General features: G+C 40.2%; 1 protein-coding gene across 1 annotated transcript; it reads right to left on the bottom strand.

The window, feature by feature from the left end:
* Nucleotides 1-16017: 16017 nt before the first annotated feature.
* On the bottom strand, nucleotides 16018-18596 carry foxi3b (forkhead box I3b). Its single transcript, XM_010897632.3, has 2 exons — nucleotides 17682-18596; nucleotides 16018-17143 (listed from the first exon to the last, which is right to left on the bottom strand). Exons 1-2 carry the CDS (start codon nucleotides 18280-18282, stop codon nucleotides 16593-16595), a joined length of 1152 nt encoding a protein of 383 aa, XP_010895934.2. The 5' UTR covers nucleotides 18283-18596; the 3' UTR covers nucleotides 16018-16592.

Genomic DNA, 18596 nt, shown 5'->3' with positions numbered 1-18596 from the left:
GAAGATAAAGGAACATCCTTTGCGATGGATGAGACAGCAGTGTGAATTGACATGGTTGGCGAAACTATGGCGGATATAAGAGGCTCAGTGAGTGAGAAAATGGCGCTGAAACAGAAATTTGGGGGTGTATGAGAGTCTTTTCAATTCTGATCTGGAACGACTTGGTTATTAAATTGATTATGTTGGATATACTGCTCGCAGCATAACCAGCGGGCTACAAAATCACCTATTTCATCCAAAGTTGAACACAATAAGAAAATAGATGATTGGCTCAGGAGAATAGACTCTATGATGTCTAAAAAGCGCTGTCTGTATTAAGTTTTTGAAGCACATTAAGGGCTGAGCTATTGATTGAGGCTTTACAGTGCGTGTTACATTACAACTTTCAGTTGTCACCGTTCTACTGGAGAGATGAAGGAGGCCATGGAAAGCATTTGACATAATCCTGGTGTTTATAAATCCACTCTTGAATTCGCTCAGCAGTGTGTATGGGGGCATTATCATGCTGGAATAATGGAACATTGTGAGGGAACAGTGTTTGCACCATTGGGTGCAACTGGTCCTGTAAAATGTCCTCATATTCCTTGGAAGTGAAAGATGACTCATCAGACCATTTAAATGGTTTCTCCATTCCTCAGGAGTCCAGGTTTTGTACACCTTACACCGAGTTATGCGTGTTTGTGCACTGGCGTTGGTTTCTGAATGGCGGCCCTGCGTACTTGCCAGCTTTGTGAAGCATGCAGTTTTTGTTGAGACTGGGTTATGGAGGTACTGATTCAATTCTGTGATAATTTTTTTAGGCTGTGTTATTGGAGCTTTGAGCAACAATCCTGTTACAGGAAGTGTTCGTTGATCCCTGTCGGTCCGCATGGACTTGCAACCACTGTTCGTCTTCGCCGATTGCAATTTGACCGATGCACCTGCAATTTGATCACCAACTATTTTACTTCTTCGGAACTCTGTCAGTTACCTCACATTGCTTTGAAAACTTTAATATCAAAGTGTAAATTGTCGGATGTCTTTAAGATCTGACACGCATGAACTGCTAATTGGCAATCAACCTTAACGTGACCTTTGGTTTCTAATTGTGATTTAGCTACTTCAAAGTAGCCGTCTTTTCCACGTGGTGATTCTGTTATTTTGTCCACCACCTATATGTAGGTTATTGCATGCTGGTACAGATAAAGATGGGGGATGAGTAAGGGACCTCCTTTATTGTTAGCCAGCTCAGTATGTATGTGCCTGTTAAGACAATGTTATTTTTTTTTTTAATCCAATCTCTTTATGTCTATAATTTCCTTTAGAGCTGGAATGGGAATTTGAGCCAGGTGGGTTTATTTATGAAGCTCCGCTGTGGATCGCAAGTCCCTCCAGAGGGTAGTGAAGTCTGCAGAGCTTGTCATTGGCTGCCTTCTTCCCCCCATGCAAGGCATCTACCGTACACGATGCCTTTGGAAAGCACGGAACATTGTCAAAGACTACAGCCACCCAGGCTATGGTCTGTTCACACTGCTGCCATCTGGTAGATGCTACCAGAGCATCGGGCACACACTTTCAGACTCACAAACAGTTTTTGCCGGACCGCGTAAGCGGAACCAGCCAAGCAGAACGAATGTCTCTTACTGACTGACTGACTGACTACCACTTGTTAAATAGCGTAGTGGTTAGAGATGCAGACTGGCAGGTGACTGGTGTTCAATCCTCGCCACAGACAAAACAAATTATGCATTAGAGTTTGTCCCGGATTGACAAAAGCTTTGCTGGCTACAACCTTCAATAGCGACATTGTAGTAAGCCTAAAATAAAACTGTTTATGGTAATATTGCAACTATTTCTGGTGGATTTCTGGTACGCATCCGTGCATGCTTTTTGGGGTAATACAGATCACCACCCCTTGCGCAGTAAAAGAGGAAAGGTTTCCAAAAATCTTTTCACTTGACAAAATAGTCAGTTAGCGTGACCTATATTTATAGCAATTGCTCAGGAGTCCAGGTAGTAAGTTAGTATGACTATTCCAAGTAGTAAGTTAGTAGATACTTGTAGGCCTATTACTGGCTGATAAAAGCCATACAGTTCATAGATGCAATGTGTGGTGGAAGTAAACTTAATAAGAATTGTGATTAATGGTGTCTAGCTAAATATTCAAATTTGTCGTGATGTTAATGCATGACAAAATGATCGAATGTCGAGACAATTTTCTGATGAGGTACTATGTCCCAATCGGTCCCAATACTGCCTTACTATATACAAAACAGTAATTACTTCACCATCATCCATGAAATACAGTGGGGAGAACAAGTATTTGATACACTGCCGATTTGCAGGTTTTCCCACTTACAAAGCATGTAGAAGTCTGTAATTTTTATCATAGGTACTCTTCAACTGTGATTGACAGAATCTAAAACAAAAATCCAGAAAATCACATTGTATGCATTTGTTTGCAATTACAGAGATCATACGTTTCCGGTAGTTCTTGACCAGGTTTGCACACACTGCAGCAGGGATTTTGGCCCACTCCTCTATACAGACCTTCTTCAGATCCTTCAGGTTTCGGGGCTGTCACTGGGCAATACGGACTTTCAGCTCCCTCCAAAGATTTTCTATTGGTTTCAGGTCTGGAGACTGGCTAGGCCACTCCAAGACCTTGAGACGCTTCTTACGGAGCCACTCCTTAGTTGCCCTGGCTGTATGTTTCAGGTTGTTGTCATGCTGGAAGACCCAGCCACGACCCATCTTCAATGCTCTTACTGAGGGAAGGAGGTTGTTGGCCAAGATCTCGCGATACATGGCCCCATCCATTCTCCCCTCAATACGATGCAGTCGTCCTGTCCCCTTTGCAGAAAAGCATCCCCAAAGAATTATGTTTCCACCTCCATGCTTCATGGTTGGGATGGTGTTCTTGGGGTTTTACTCATCCTACTTCTTCCTCAAAAGTTTAGACCAAAAAGCTCTATTTTTGTCTCATCAGACCACATGACCTTCTCCCATTCCTCCTCTGGATCATCTAGATGGTCATTGGCAAACTTCAGACGGGCTTGGACATGCGCTGGCTTGAGCAGGGGGACCTTGCGTGCGCTGCAGGATTTTAATCCATGACGGCGTAGTGTGTAACTAATGGTTGTCATTGAGACTGTGGTCCCAGCTCTCTTCAGGTCATTGACCAGGTCCTGCCGTGTAGTTCTGGGCTGATCCCTCATCTTCCTCATGATCATTGATGCCCCACGAGGTGAGATCTTGCATGGAGCCCCAGACCGAGGGAGATTGACGGTCATCTTGAACTTCCTCCATTTTCTAATAATTGCGCCAACAGTTGTTGCCTTCTCACCTAGCTGCTTTCCTATTGTCCTGTAGCCCATCCCAGCCTTGTGCACGTCTACAATTTTATCCCTGATGTCCTTACACAGCTCTATGGTCTAGGCCATTGTGGAGAGGTTGGAGTCTGTTTGATTGAGTGTGTGGACAGGTGTCTTTTATACAGGTAACAAGTTCAAACAGGTGCAGTTAATACAGGTAATGAGTGGAGAACAGGAGAGCTTCTTAAAGAAAAACTAACAGGTCTGTGAGAGCCGGAAATCTTTCTGGTTGGTAGGTGATCAAATACTTAAGTCATGCAATAAAATGCTAATTTATTATATTAAAATCATACAATGTGATTTTCTGGATTTTTGTTTTAGATTCCGTCTCTCACAGTTGAAGTGTACCTATGATTAAAAATTACAGACCTCTACATGCTTTGTAAGTAGGAAAACCTGCTAAATGTTCGGTTGCCATCATTATTTCAGAAAGATGTCTGGGATAAAAGTTGCATTTGGAAACTGTACAGAAGTTGACTGAAAACCAGGAAGCTCTGGGGTCTTATGGGAACTTTTTTTGTCTCTGAAATATTTATCCACTCTGTACTTTTCAGACATTGCACAATTATACATATCCACTCTGTAATACCATAAATCTCATATATTTAAGAGAATAATTGTATTGCATGACATTTTAATACTGGTATTGTTTGTAAAGAAACAAACCAGCTGTGGAGTGACTGGAGTCATTGTTTTCGTTATAGGTAGGCTGTATAGCTATTAGCTAGCTATTTACAGGAATCTTTGTACACGAATACACTTTAGCTCTGTTAATAAACGTTCTGTTGCCCACGTTATTTCAGCAAAAACATGATGGCTGAGGTAGAAGTTGCACTCCTGCTGTTTAAATAGCATAATGGTTCAAGACACAGCCTGCCACATTTAAAATTGCGGATCAAAACATGCCAGGGACAACAACATCCTTCCCTTCTAATCGTGGGCTGGCTGAACTAGGCTTACCTGGTTCCTTTCCTGGTTTCCCTCAGGCCATAAGGCTCCTCAACCAGCAACTCTGATCTATGATCATACTGATCACACATGAACATTCCAATGATCTGATGTATTTCCATGTACATTAGAGTGTTCTTTTCTATGCACCAATCATAGGCATATTACAGTCATGTTACATTCATATTGTACCTGTTTTACATAATGTTCCTATAATATTTAATACCTCTACCCATAGTATTCATATTACCCATCCTACTTTTTTTAAATTGCAGCTAGTTTACATTGTTATGTATATTCTTGTTAAACTTGCTATATCTATAATATTCAATATTTAATACTTCTACCCATAATGGTGCGTAGATGTTGTATAGGCAGTGTATATGCATTCCACATTTTCAGACACTATTTGACCTTCTTCCTACTGAAGCACAAATTGGAAAACTTTGCTTTGACCACTCATTTACACAGGCGAATGATGACAGGTTATCTCAGAATAAGTTGAAGACCATAATTCCAATGATAACTGGATATGGTTACCTGTTGAAAATAGTCCCATTTGCCTAACTAATCCAAATGTTTTCCTAACAGGAAAACTTGAGTCAGTTTGTTTGGAACGAAAACATATTTCTTTCCACTGGATTCAAAACCTTGGGTTTTTGAGATTTTTTTTTAAATGATGTCTGTCAGAATGTATGGTTAAAATTTTTTTTTATCCTTGTTTGGATTGTGATTTTATCACAAACAGTTGAAAAATTATGTAATGTTAAATTTAGTGACCTTGGGATAAGATGAGGCAAATGACAAGCATGAACAGTGGTAGCCGAAGCGACTAACAACTGTGTATTGTAGCTAACGTTACCGCCCTGGGGGTAATAAACTGGTGCAAAGGATCCGACACTGCTGCCGGGAACTGACCTATTACTGAATGAATAGAGCATGCCAGGAGTCCAACAAGCCTTATACTTCAGCATGATGATCATGTACAGCCCCAAAGTATGGCCAGTGTGCTACGGTAGCTGTTTTCCATTAGCCATGGCCAATAAGTGTGAATGATGAAGAATTTGATTGAAGAATGATACTATATGTTTCTGTTCAGATGTGGACATCATTGTGTTTTCATCACAGAAAGAGGGAGTGTATGCTGGCAGAAAGAGAAGAAAAAGGTAGCTAGTTTTTGTTCCTTTATGGGAAGGAGTGGCATAGAAGTGAAGGGTCAAAGTGCAAAGTCTGGTAAAACATTTAAGTTAGGTCATTTGAAACTCTAATTCGGTCAAATGGCTAAAATAATTCATTGGGATTAATCACGTAACATTGTGTAGATAATTTTAGAATTGGTTTTGGGCCAAAATAAAATATGTTTAAAATATGTTAAAGACATACTATGTTCTATTAAAAACTATAGACAATGGTAGGTTTATTTGAACAGTAAGCAACAGAATAACAACAAAATATTCCAGAAAAACGTATGACAATAATGTTATAAATTGATTAGCATTTTAATGAGTGAAATAAGTATTTGACCCATCTGCAAAACATAACTTAGTACTTGGTGGCTTAAACCTTGTTGACAATCCCAGAGGTCAGACGTTTCTTGTAGTTGGCCACCAGGTTTGCACACATCTCAGGAGGGATTTGGTTCCACTCCTCTTTGCAGATCTTCTCCAAGTCATTAAGGTTTCGAGGCTGATGTTTTAATGAGGGTTTTGCCACCAAGTACTAAGTCATGTTTTGCAGAGGGGTCGAATACTTATTTCACTCATTAAAATGCTACATATTTTTTGCGTTTTTCTGTCTCTCACTGTTCAAATAAACCTACCAATAAAATTATAGACTGATAATTTCTTTGTCAGTGGGCAAACGCACAAAAAGATTTCCCTCACTGTAGACAGGACTGGGATCGATTTCCGGTCAAATTACCCATTAAGACAGATAAAACCGGATGCGATGGTGGATACACAACCCCGAAGTTGGGACACTGAGTAAAATGCAAATCATTCATTCCTTTATTAAATAGAAAATAGTACATAGACAACATATCAAATGTTGAAACTGAGAAATTATATCGTTTTTGGAAAAAATGCCTGTTCTAAATTTGAGGCAAGCAACACGTTTCATAAATGTTGCATGGGGCAAGTTTATCACTGTGTTGAATCACCTCATTTTGCCGGACTGCATAAGTGGAGCTAAGAAGAGCAAATGTCACTGAGTGAGTGACTGACTGACCGACGTTAGTCAGTTTAACTGTATCAATGTCATTCACAAATGGCCAATTAACTATTAAAACGGCAAGTGGCAAAAGAGGACTTGTTCAGGATAGAGACATGAGGCTATACTGACACCCAGCAAATGTACAGCTCTGTGGTGTAGTGGTTAATGTCACAGCTTTTCATGTGGGCTACCCGGGTTTGAATCTTGAGGTGGCAAAATGTTCTATTGCGGGCGGGCTGAACTAGGCTTGCCTGGTTTCATGTTTTAACAAGATTTGCTGTAGTTTTGAAAGAGAAATGTTTTCCCATTGTTGCTTGATATAGGATTTTAACAGTTCGGGGACTCCTTTGTCGTATTTTTCATTTCCTAACACAGAATGTGTTTTCAATTGGGAACAGGTCTGGACTGCATGGTGTCCATGATTCCCCCCCAAAAAGTCAAACCAGAGTGCAGGTTTCCACTTCACCTCAGCCCATTTTAAATGAGCTTGGGCCTAGAACAGGTGGCTGTGGTTCTGGGTCTTGTTTATATATGGGTTCTTCTTTGCATGGTAGACCTTCTAGTATTGGTTTTCGTCATTGTCCCTTGCATACAGAGATTTCTCCTGATTCTCATAAAGCTGAAGAGATCCCTAAAATCTTTGCAATTTATGTTGAGTGGTGAACCACTCCCCATCCTCAATTCACACAGAGCCATCCTCTCTGGAATGATCTTTTGATACCCAGTCATGTTACTGACCTGTTGCCAATAGACCTAATTAGTTGTATGATATTTTACCTGGTTTAGTTTTTTTGCATTACACAAGCTTTTGAGTCTTTTGTTGTCTCAACTTTATTGAAATGTGTTGCTGGCAAATATTTTTCAAGAAACAATAAAAAAAATCTGTTTCAACATTTGATATGTTCTCATTGTACTATTTTTAAGTAAATATAGGGATAAATGATTTGCACATCATTGCATTCTGTTTCTATTTGCATTCTACACAGCGTCCCAACCTTTTGGAAACAGGGTTGCATTAGGCACTAAGGTGTAATCGTATTTACAGTGGGGAGAACAAGTACAGGTGCTGGTCATAAACTTTGAATATAATCCAAAAGTTTCTTTATTTCAGTAATTCCATTCAAAAAGTGAAACTTGTATAATGTATATATTCATTCTTTTAATTTTGATGATTATAACCGACAACTAATGAAAACCCCAAATTCAGTACCTCAGAAAATTTGAATATTGTGAAAAGGTTTAATATTGAAGACACCTGGTGCCACACTCTAATCAGTTAATTAACCCAAAATACCTACAAAGGTCTTTAAATGGTCTCTCAGTCTGGTTCTGTAGGCAACACAATCATGGGGAAGACTGCTGACTTGACAGCTGTCCAAAAGACGACCATTGACACCTTGCACAAGGAGGGCAAGACACAAAAGGTCATAGCTAAAGACGCTGGCTGTTCAAAGAGCTCTGTGTCCAAGCACATTAATAGAGAGGCGAAGAGAAGGAAAAGATGTGGTAGAAAAAAGTGTACAAGCAATAGGGATAATCGCACCCTGGAGAGGATTTTGAAACTAAACACATTCAAAAATGTGGGGGAGATTCACAAAGAGTGGACTGCAGCTGGAGTCAGTGCTTCAAGAACCACCACGCACAGACGTATGCAAGACATGGGTTTCAGCTGTCGCATTCCTTGTGTCAAGCCACTCTTGAACAAGACACAGCGTCAGAAGCGTCTGGCCTGGGCTAAAGACAAAAAGGACTAGACTGCTGCTGAGTTATGTTCTCTGATTAAAGTACATTTTGCATTTCCTTTGGAAATCAAGGTCCCAGAGTCTGGAGGAAGAGAAAAGAGGCACAGAATCCACGTTGCTTGAAGTCCAGTGTAAAGTTTCCACAGACAGTGATGGTTTGGGGTGCCATGTCATCTGCTGGTGTTGGTCCACTGTGTTTTCTGAGATTCAAGGTCAACGCAGCCATCTACCAGGAAGTTTTAGAGCACTCCATGCTTCCTGCTGCTGAACAACTTTATGGAGGTGCAGATTTAATTTTCCAACAGGACTTGGCACCTGCACACAGTGCCAAAGCTACCAGTACCTGGTTTAAGGACCATGGTATCCCTGTTCTTAATTGGCCAGCATACTCGCCTGACCTTAACCCTATAGAAAATCTATGGGGTATTGTGAAGAGGAATACGCCAGACCTAACAATGCAGAAGAGCTTAAGGCCACTATCAGAGCAACCTGGACTCTCATAACATCTGAGCAGTGCCACAGATTGATCGACTCCATGCCACGCCGCATTGCTGCAGTAATTCAAGCAAAAGGAGCCACAACTAAGTATTGAGTGCTGTACATGCTCATACTTTTCATGTTCATACTTTTCAGTTGGCCAACATTTCTAAAAATAATTTTTTTTGTATTGGTCTTAAGTAATATTCCAATTTTCAGAGATACTGAATTTAGGATTTTCATTAGTTGTCATTTATAATCATCACAATTAAAAGAAATAAACATTTGAAATATATCAGTCTGTGTGTAATTAATATATATATACAAGTTTCACTTTTAGAATGGAATTACTGAAATAAATCAACTTTTTGATGATATTTTAATTTTATGACCAGCACCTGTATTTGATACACTGTTGATTTTTCAGGTTTTCCTACTTACAAAGCATGTAGAGGTCTGTCATTTTTAATCATATGTACACTTTAACTATGAGAGACGGAATCTAAAACAAAAATTCAGAAAATCACATTGTATGATTTTTAAATAATTAATTTGCATTTTATTGCATGACATAAGTATTTGATCACCTACCAAACAGTAAGAATTTCCGGCTCTCACAGACCTGATAGTTTTTCTTTAAGAAGCCCTCCTGTTCTCCACTCATTACCTGTATTAACTGCACCTGTTTGAACTCGTGTTTTTGAACCTGTATAAAAGACACCTGTCCACACACTCAATCAAACAGACTCCAACCTCTCCACAATAGCCAAGACCAGAGCTTTGTAAGGACATCAGGGATAAAATAGTAGACTGGGATGGGCTACAGGACAATAGGCAAGCAGCTTGGTGAGAAGGCAACAACTGTTGGCGCAATTATTAGAAAATGGAAGAAGTTCAAGATGACGGTCAATCTCCCTCGGTCTGGGGCTCCTTGCCAGATCTCTCCTCATGGGGCATCAATGATCATGAGGAAGGTGAGGGATCAGCCCAGAACTACACGGCAAGACCTGGTCAATGACCTGAAGAGAGCTGGAACCACAGTCTCAAAGAAAACCATTAGTAACACACTACGCCGTCATGGATTAAAATCCTGCAGCACACGCAAGGTCCCCCTGCTCAAGCCAGCGCATGTCCAGGCCCGTCTGAAGTTTTCCAATGACCATCTGGATGATCCAGAGGAGGAATGGGAGAAGGTCATGTGGTCTGATGAGAAAAAATTTAGCTTTTTGGTCTAAACTCCACTCGCCGTGTTTGGAGGAAGAAGTAGGATGAGTACAACCCCAAGAACACCATCACAACCGTGAAGCATGGAGGTGGAAACATAATTCTTTGGGGATGCTTTTCTGCAAAGGGGACAGGACGACAAAGGGCACCGTACTGAGGGGAGAATTGATGGGGCCATGTATCACCAGATCTTGGCCAACAACCTCCTTCCCTCAGTAAGAGCATTGAAGATGGGTCGTGGCTGGGTCTTCCAGCATGACAACGACCCAAAACACACAGCCAGGGCAACTAAGGAGTGGCTCCGTAAGAAGCATCTCAAGGTCCTGGAGTGGCCTAGCCAGTCTCCAGACCTGAACCCAATAGAAAATCTTTGGAGGGAGCTGAAAGTCCGTATTACCCAGTGAGAGCCCCGAAACCTGAAGGATCTGGAGGTCTGTATGGAGGAGTGACACATTTTATACACACTTGTAGCTCTAAACAGGACAATTGAAGGGACGAGAAAATCAACAATGTATATATGGATATGATTACCCTTTTCTAATATAAAAGAATAATAGTGAAAGTAAAATACTTTATCTATATTTCTGTCTCCTTTTCTTGTAGTACATGGCAATGCAAAGATATTTGTTGTAAACGGCATTTCAAATGTTCTTTTGCTTGTGTTTTCATTTTAATCTGATTCGCTCACTTAAAGAGCCGGCACAAAACAGCTCCTCGTTCCGTTGAGTAGCCATGATCGTGCCCAGCAGAACTCCGAATGGCCTCTGCCTAGGGCTTCAAATAAGTAAGTCCGCCCCTGAACATAACAATGTACAGATTTGAACAGTTGCAAAATCATCAAAATAATCATATCAGTCAAGATTGCTAACAGGATAATCATTAACAACAATATTATAGTCATAATAACAATGCGCAACATGATGAGTATACAGTCAGACACTTATCTTATTACAGTAATGTCTTGTGTTATTGTAATCAGTGAGGTCTTTGAGACCTGGAAGAATGTTTTCAAATGAAAAAGTATATTAATTTCAAATTACTTCATCATTTTTACATTGTGTGATTAAATGCTGCTGTCTTGATTTTTGCTGGGGTGAAACTTGATTGCACAGCATTTCCTCTACAGGGAGCCAGGTTTTCCTTTGTGTTATCTTCTCCTTGGAAAGGCTGTGCTCACTGAGCCTGCACTTTGTCAACATTTTTTGAAGGTTTTGATCAGTAACTATGGTCAAATAGTTTGCCATGGTGTCCCGTTTGATTTAGGGCAAGATAACAGTGGATTGTGCTTTATGCTTGCGTTTCTGTTTCCCAATAGGTATTGTAGTTTGGTTTAGACTGTGTTGTAATTAGGTTTATTCTGATAGATGTTCTGGTCCAGGGGCCTCAGTGTGTTAGTAGACCAACTACTTCCCTTTGTGTACATTGCAAATAATAGTCATGCTGCCAATGTTGCTGGGTAAATACAAGCCTAGGGGTGCCAGAGATAGAAATGTATCATCCATATTTTTGGCGGGTTGCAAACCGATTTTCAAGAATTCAGAAGTATTTTTTCGTAAATGTTGTCGCTTTGTATATTTTGCTGAATTTTAATAAAAGTTATAAAATAATGACATGAACGTTTTCGGGCATAAACCGACAAAAACCTCAATAACTGTCCTAAATTGCATTTCTTTCTTTATCAATGTCTTGTCCATTTATCATTGAACATGGTTTTCTCCAGGGTCACCTTGAGAAGAAAAAAGGCCTACAGGTGTCTCTAACCTGTTCATATCAGGAATATGGTAATGTACAAAATATGTGCCAATGTAGTACAATAACCAAACTTGTTTTAGTGTGCAAGTAAAATTCCATTCCTGCAATAAAGGACTATCTATTAATCTACCTGTGCTTGCTCATTTGAACTTTAAGTCAGCATTATGGAGGTGCGGGACTGGAGGGAATGAGAGGAGGAGACAGAAGAAGGAGAGGTAGGAGAGAGGCGCTTTACAGTAACCACAGCTAATAAAGCATTTAAAATGGATTTGTAAATAGTTACTCCCACCCTGGTAAATGTCAGTAGCCTAGGTAATCCCACATATATAAACAACTTTTAAATGGTTAAGTAATGATTAGTAATGATTTATAAAATACAATTTTAGTTAGAAACATAACATTTGTTCATAATTCTTGGCACCCTTGTTGAAAGTGAGTGAAACATAATGAAATACATTTTATTTAACAAGTCATAACATTTATGCATCACGGTTTTCACTATACCAAGATCTCACCACCTTTGTTTCTGATCATTTTGAGCCCTTTGGCCTGTTATTTCAATATGTGGAATATTTATGTAGCCAATTACTTCTGTGGCTGGTTGACAAATACAATAATGTAGATGTGAAGCAATTGGTCAGAGTTTTTTTTTTTCCAGCCATAGCTGTTGCTCAGCAGCCAATAACCAATGTACATTTCAGTAGGTCCTTTCCTACAATATACACTTATATTCAAAACACTGTAACTAGACACCATAACTAAAGGCTATAAACCCAAGGCTTTAACACTTCGCTAACTAGGTAAGTAGATGCCCTCACCATCAAGCAGTAAACCTGCAATGTACAAGAAAGTATTAATTATAGGATTAAAAACATATAATTTATGTTTGTAACAATATAGCCTAACACTGTAACCAGTTAAGGTACAACCCCATTTCCAAAGAAGTTGGGACGCTGTGCAAAATGGAAATTTAAAAATATATGCAGATGTGCAAATCATTTAAAGACTATATTCAATAGAAAATAATTCGAAAACAACACATCAAATGTTGAAACTGATTTTTTTTATTGTTCCTTGAAAAATATATGCCCACTTTGAATTTGATGCAAACAACACATGGGAAACAAAGGATTAGGTTAATTAGCAACAGGTCATTAACATGATTGGGTATAAAAAGAGTCTTTCAAAAGATGGGGAGGTGTTCATCAATCTGTGAATGATTGCACAGGCAAATAGTGCAACAATATAAGAATACCATTTCTCAAAGTAAAATGGAAAATGTAAATATAAAGAGTTTGGGGATCATAATCTACGGTACGTAATATCATTAAAAGATTCAAAGAATCAGGAGAAATCTCTGTACGCAAGTGGCAAGGCCAAAAACCTATATTGGATGGGCTCAGGAACACTTCCAAAAAACATTGTCTGTGAACACAGTACGTTACTAAATTCACAAATGCAAGTTAAATCTCTACCATGCTAAGTAGAAACCATGTATCAACATGATCCAGAAACACCTCCGCCTTCTCTGGGCCGGAGCTCATTCAATATGGACTGAGGTGACGAACATCCGGCTTGTTATCACTGCACAGTTCAAAAGCCGACATCAGTGATGGTATGGGCGTGCATTAGTGGCATGGGTTACTTGTACATCTGTGAATGCATTAATGCCTACATCTGTGAAGGCGTTAATGCATTAATGCCTACATCTGTGAAGGCATTTATGCTTTAATGCTGAACAATATACAGTTGTGCTTACAAATTTGCAAACTTTTGAGCACAACTGTATACAGGTTTGGGAGCAACATATGCTGCCATCCAGACAACATGTTTTTTAGGGAAGGCCTTGCTTATTTCAGCAAGACAAAGCCAAACCACATTCTGCATGTATTACAACAGTATGGCTCTGTAGTAATAGTGTCCGGGTGCTAAACTGGCCTGGCTGCAGTCCAGACCTGCAACCCATTGAAAACATTTGGCACATTATGAAAAAAAAATAAGACAAAGGAGACCCTGAACTGTTGAGCAGCTGAAATCCTATATCATGCAAGAATGGGAAAAAGCACTTTGTGACCACTCCTGTTGTAAAAAGGGCTTTATAAATAAATTGGATTGATTGATTGATTGTAATTGAAAGAAGAGGCAATGCAACACAATAATGAACATGCCCCTGTCCCAACTTTTTTTAAATGTGTTGCTGGGATAAAATTCTAAATGGGCGTGTATTTTTCCAAATGTTGTCTTTGTACTATTTTAAAGTAAGTATAGGGATTAAATGATTTGCACATCATTGCACTCTGTTTTTATTAGCATTATACCCTGTGTCCCAATTTTATCTGGAAACAAGGTTGTACAATTTCATTAGAATCATTAAACTTTTTACAACCGGTGTACAAATCAAACATAATTGATACATTCTTTATTCAAAATAAAATTTGTAAATTAGGGATGAAAAAAGGTTTGGTGAAAACCTTTTGGTGCTTTACATAATATTAAAATCAGAATTTATTTGAAATGTTTTACATTTTGCAAATTTGGTTACAGTGGCTATATTTTATGATTATTATTAAAATGCTTGTGGGATGTTTTATACCCACCTATTTAGTTATGGCCATGCTTAAACATTACAGTCCCTTTCTATTGAATTGCAATCAAAAAAAGCCATGTGTCTCCATGTTCTGTGTGAAATGTAGTGTACTTATCATCTAGGTTACGATGTGATAATATATCTCATATCAATAGTATCCACTGCATCTCAATCTAGTAATATTTTCATGTCACCGGACAAATGTAAACTCATTAGCACTTGGTTTGGAACTGGTGCTTTAGTCAAATAACATGAAAATAGAGCTCTTTGGCCAATTAATCCTGTTGCTAGCTGGCAAGTTCACCTTGGCAAAATTGTATTGGGCTGTGAAAACAGAGATTAATTCTGCTTGAAATCCCATTTCAGCCAATTGGATTGCATATTTCTCAGAACCTGTTTAATTATGGGGAGTTGCTATAAACTGCTACAGTCCCACACCTGGTTTTAGTGTGGGATTTTTCAAAACCCTTCATAATTTGGCTAGCAGGCTTTATTTCTTACATTTGGAAACAACTTACACAAAGGAAAAATCCCTCAGCCCTTACACCTCAACGGTCAACCCCCTCTCTCCCTCCCTCTCCAAATCTCAATCTTGTCCAGTCAGCAGGATTTAAGGAACGTGGGAGGGGATAGTGTGAGAAAAGATGTGGGGGGGGGGGGGGGTTCTCACAGATTATCAGTTAACCGTCTGTCCATTGGTACATCATCATCATACGATAGGATCCAGTTTCCCTGACTGGCAAGTTTACCTGTTTCACTGGTCATCGTTCCTATGACGGGGATGTTTTTTACTACCTGTGTTTATTTAGGAGACTTTTTTCACAGGGAGAATGGCATTGTTAATCCTTTTTCATAAAGATTTGGTTTATTTTATAACTCCACCACCTACATTATAAAACTAGCCAGGCTGCTGTTTTATTGGACTGGCTGCATATCCCTCTTTTCTCTGAGCTTTAGAGAACATTGAATATCTCGCTAAAGATTCCAGAAGATGCTGTGCATGTGTTGATCATGGTTTTAGAATCTATAAGCACTTCATAAACTGTAGGCTAAACCTTTTTTGTGTCTGTTGACTTTGTCTCTTCCATCACATTGATCACACGCTGCTCGGATTTCATCAATCTGATAACGTAACCCACGTCTCTAGCCCACATCTTTTCTTCATATTTCTGATCATCTAAGCCAAAATAAAAAAGACCTGCAGCTATTTCAACAAACATACCAAAAAAAAACATACTGTAGCCTATGACCTGAGGAGACAGACAGGGCATTCAAACTTATAACTTCAGTATGTTTTGATGGGTGGTAACAGTAGATTTTAATGGGAATGTCCATTCAGGGTACCCGGGCCATGCAGAGCAAATAAGGCCACTGTCAAACTCTGATAACTGGTTCTTGGACTCCCCAGAGGAGGAACTCTCTCTGGCATCATCACCAACGATGTCAGTGATGTACTATCAAATCGTGTCTACATCATAAATGAACCTACAAAACATAGATTTTTTTATCTAACGTATAATTTTCTTTCTGATGTAGAGTTCAAGTCAGAGTAGCGTACTAGAAACATGAAGGGATGGTAAATTCAGCAGCAACAGGTTAGATAAAAAAAACTATTGAGCATTTAGAGAGTACAAAGAGTCTCCTGTCATGTGGGAAAGACTGATTTGGAGCTGCTGAGATTTTGTATTTCAGAGTAAATTAAGCTTAACAAGACGCTGTAGAGAACAGGACACTGTATTTTATTAGGCTTTATCAAAAACAAACATCTGACTATGTTGGTATGAACCAAAAAGTTGAATGAATACCATAAAAATGGCATAATTTTAAGTACATATTAAAATTATGACCCAAGCACTCATAAAAACATATACATTTTGAGCACACAATAAAATAGACACATCAGATACAAAAAAATACAAATTCAAGCTGTCAGTAATGAGAGTCAGCAATTATTTGGTTATAGACAGAAAATACTATCTGTTCCGTCTGATCTAAAGGTTTTTTAGTGTGTGTATGTTTGTGTAGCTTCATAACGGCTGACTCAGATTTTCTCATGGGAACCAGGTCCTGCTCATCTAGCTGTCACATGCTACTGCACCCTTGCTCTGTCAGCACTAACTGAGTGTGTGTGTGTGTGTGTGTGTGAGATTGTCGTGTTAAGTCATTCTGGATACAAGTGTCTGCTAAATAACTCAAACGTAAAAGTAAAACGTGATGGTTGACTGTTCAGTTTCACAAAGAGATCAATTTCTTCCACTTTAGTGTCTTTAGATGTTTTTCTCTTTCTTCCCAGTCTGTTCAGACCTCTGTGCCCTCCCTTGGGTACAGAAGGCCCGCTGAGCCTAAGCCAGGGTAAAAATTCCCATTGTACTGGCCGAGGATGGGGCTGCTGTAACCTAGGGAAGAGTGGGTGGGCGAGGAAGAGACTGCAGGGGGAGGTGGCAGCTGGGAAGCCCACTCCGAAGTACCCAATCTGGGGGAGTAACTACCAAAACTCCCAGGTTGTGTAGGCCTCTGGTTCCCCTCCAGGGTCAGGGTTATGGGCAGGGCCCTGTCATTGGGTCCCGAAGGTGCCACTCCAGACATCTCAGACAGAAAGCTGCTCAGGCAAGGGTTGGGACCTGAGGTGGAAGGGGAAGGGATTCTCTCCGGCGTGGCAGACATGTCAATCCCTGAAATGCTGTGGGGTTGGGGGCTCCCCTGGTCATGGGGGTCCCCTGACTCCGGTCCACCTGACCCCCCCTCTCCTCCTGTCAAAGATTCAGACTTCCTCTTCCTCTTACGACGGAAGTTTCCATTGTCAAACATCTTCTCACAGTTTGGGTCCAGTGTCCAGTAGTTACCCTTACCTACAAAAGAGAAAGAGAGAGTTGGGGGTAGGTTAGAATGTGTTTGGGGTTGGCGTAATGGGTTACTTTGCATCATATAGTGACATTGATGACACAGATTATATACTGGGTTCTGTTACTGTTACAGTGCATAGGTAGAAGGCAATGACTAATGTAAAAACACATACATTCTAAAGTACACAACACAAAAGATTAAAGAACAATGTTGCCTTTTTAACTCAATGTCAGATGATTCCTCAAACTAAGTCTATAGGCCCAGAGAAACCAGAAACATGCTCAAAAGCCCTGATTAAATCTATTGATATTTAGCTACTGGTCAAGTTAGCAAAAGTCTGAACCACATACAGTTTCTCTTAGCCCATAGAATACTCTCCATATTAGGAATCATCTAATATACAGTTGAAAAAGTCCAGATATTTTTTTGAGTTAAATACTGTTAAAAAAAAAGAGTTAAATACTGTCATGTCTTACGTTAGATGACAAAAATGTGAGCTTCTTAATAAAAACGTAAAAAGACAAAATAAAGTCACACTCTTACCAGGGTCATCCTCGTCTCGAGGCACCTTCTTAAAACAGTCGTTGAGTGACAGGTTGTGCCTGATGGAGTTCTGCCAGCCAGCCTTGCTCTTGTTGTAGAAGGGAAAATTATCAGCCACATATTGGTAGATCTGACTTAGCGTCAACCGCCTCTCTGGGGCACCATGGATAGCCATAGCAATGAGGGCTGAGTAGGAGTAGGGCGGGCGGACAAGCTTCATCAAGTCTTCCTGTGAGGGAAGAGAGAACCAGCTCAGCTCCCCACCAGGGCCCCCAGCCCCTCCTGGACCCAAGTAGGGCCTCTGCATCCCATAATGTTGTGGGACGAATGGGGGGCCGGGGTTACCTGGGGGCCCTGTGGTTGCCAGGTATGGGGGAGCGTTGATTCCGGACCCGTTGAACCACAAGTAAGGGTTGGGAGAAGAGGTGGTGTAGTCCGAGATGTCGTAAGAGGTTGGGGCAGTGCGCTGGGGGCTGGGGAGCGATGGAGGAGGGTAGTAGCAGTCACTGTACATGCTGAGCTCCGGAGGCTCCTGGCCCAGGCTGGGGAACTGGGGCCCACAGCGAGGAGGAGACTGGCCCTGAGATTCAAAGGATGTCATGGTCTGTAAGTCTCCGGTCTCTCTCACCTCCTTCTGTGTTGTTTACTGTCTATGGTTGGGTTGATTTGGTCCTTTAGATCAGATATGGAAAAAAGTCCCCTGTCCTTTCCTGGTGTCAGGATATTTTAAAATGTTGATCTTCTCACGTTTTAATTATCCTCCATTTTCCGTTTGTGTTATAAGAAATCAGGTAATGATTATCTGCTTCTGTCTTTCTAGTGTTTCTGCTCCCAAAGCAAAACTCTCTACTCTCCTCTCTTCCCAATGTCTTCCATTACCTGTTGACTCTTTGCCCTTGCTCTATGTCGGCACTC

This window comes from Esox lucius, chromosome 4 (genome assembly GCF_011004845.1).
Source record: "Esox lucius isolate fEsoLuc1 chromosome 4, fEsoLuc1.pri, whole genome shotgun sequence".
NCBI classification, from domain to species: domain Eukaryota; kingdom Metazoa; phylum Chordata; class Actinopteri; order Esociformes; family Esocidae; genus Esox; species Esox lucius.
The sequence above is the reverse complement of the archived record's forward strand: the minus strand, read 5'-3'. Positions and strand labels throughout refer to the sequence as shown.

Coding starts and splice junctions, on each gene's coding strand:
- foxi3b (XM_010897632.3), bottom strand. CDS start 18,282: ATGACATCCTTTGAATCTCAGGGCCAGTCTCCTCCTCGCTGTGGGCCC. Junction 17,144..17,681: donor TCGAGACGAGGATGACCCTG/GTAAGAGTGTGA, acceptor TCTCTTTTGTAG/GTAAGGGTAACTACTGGACA.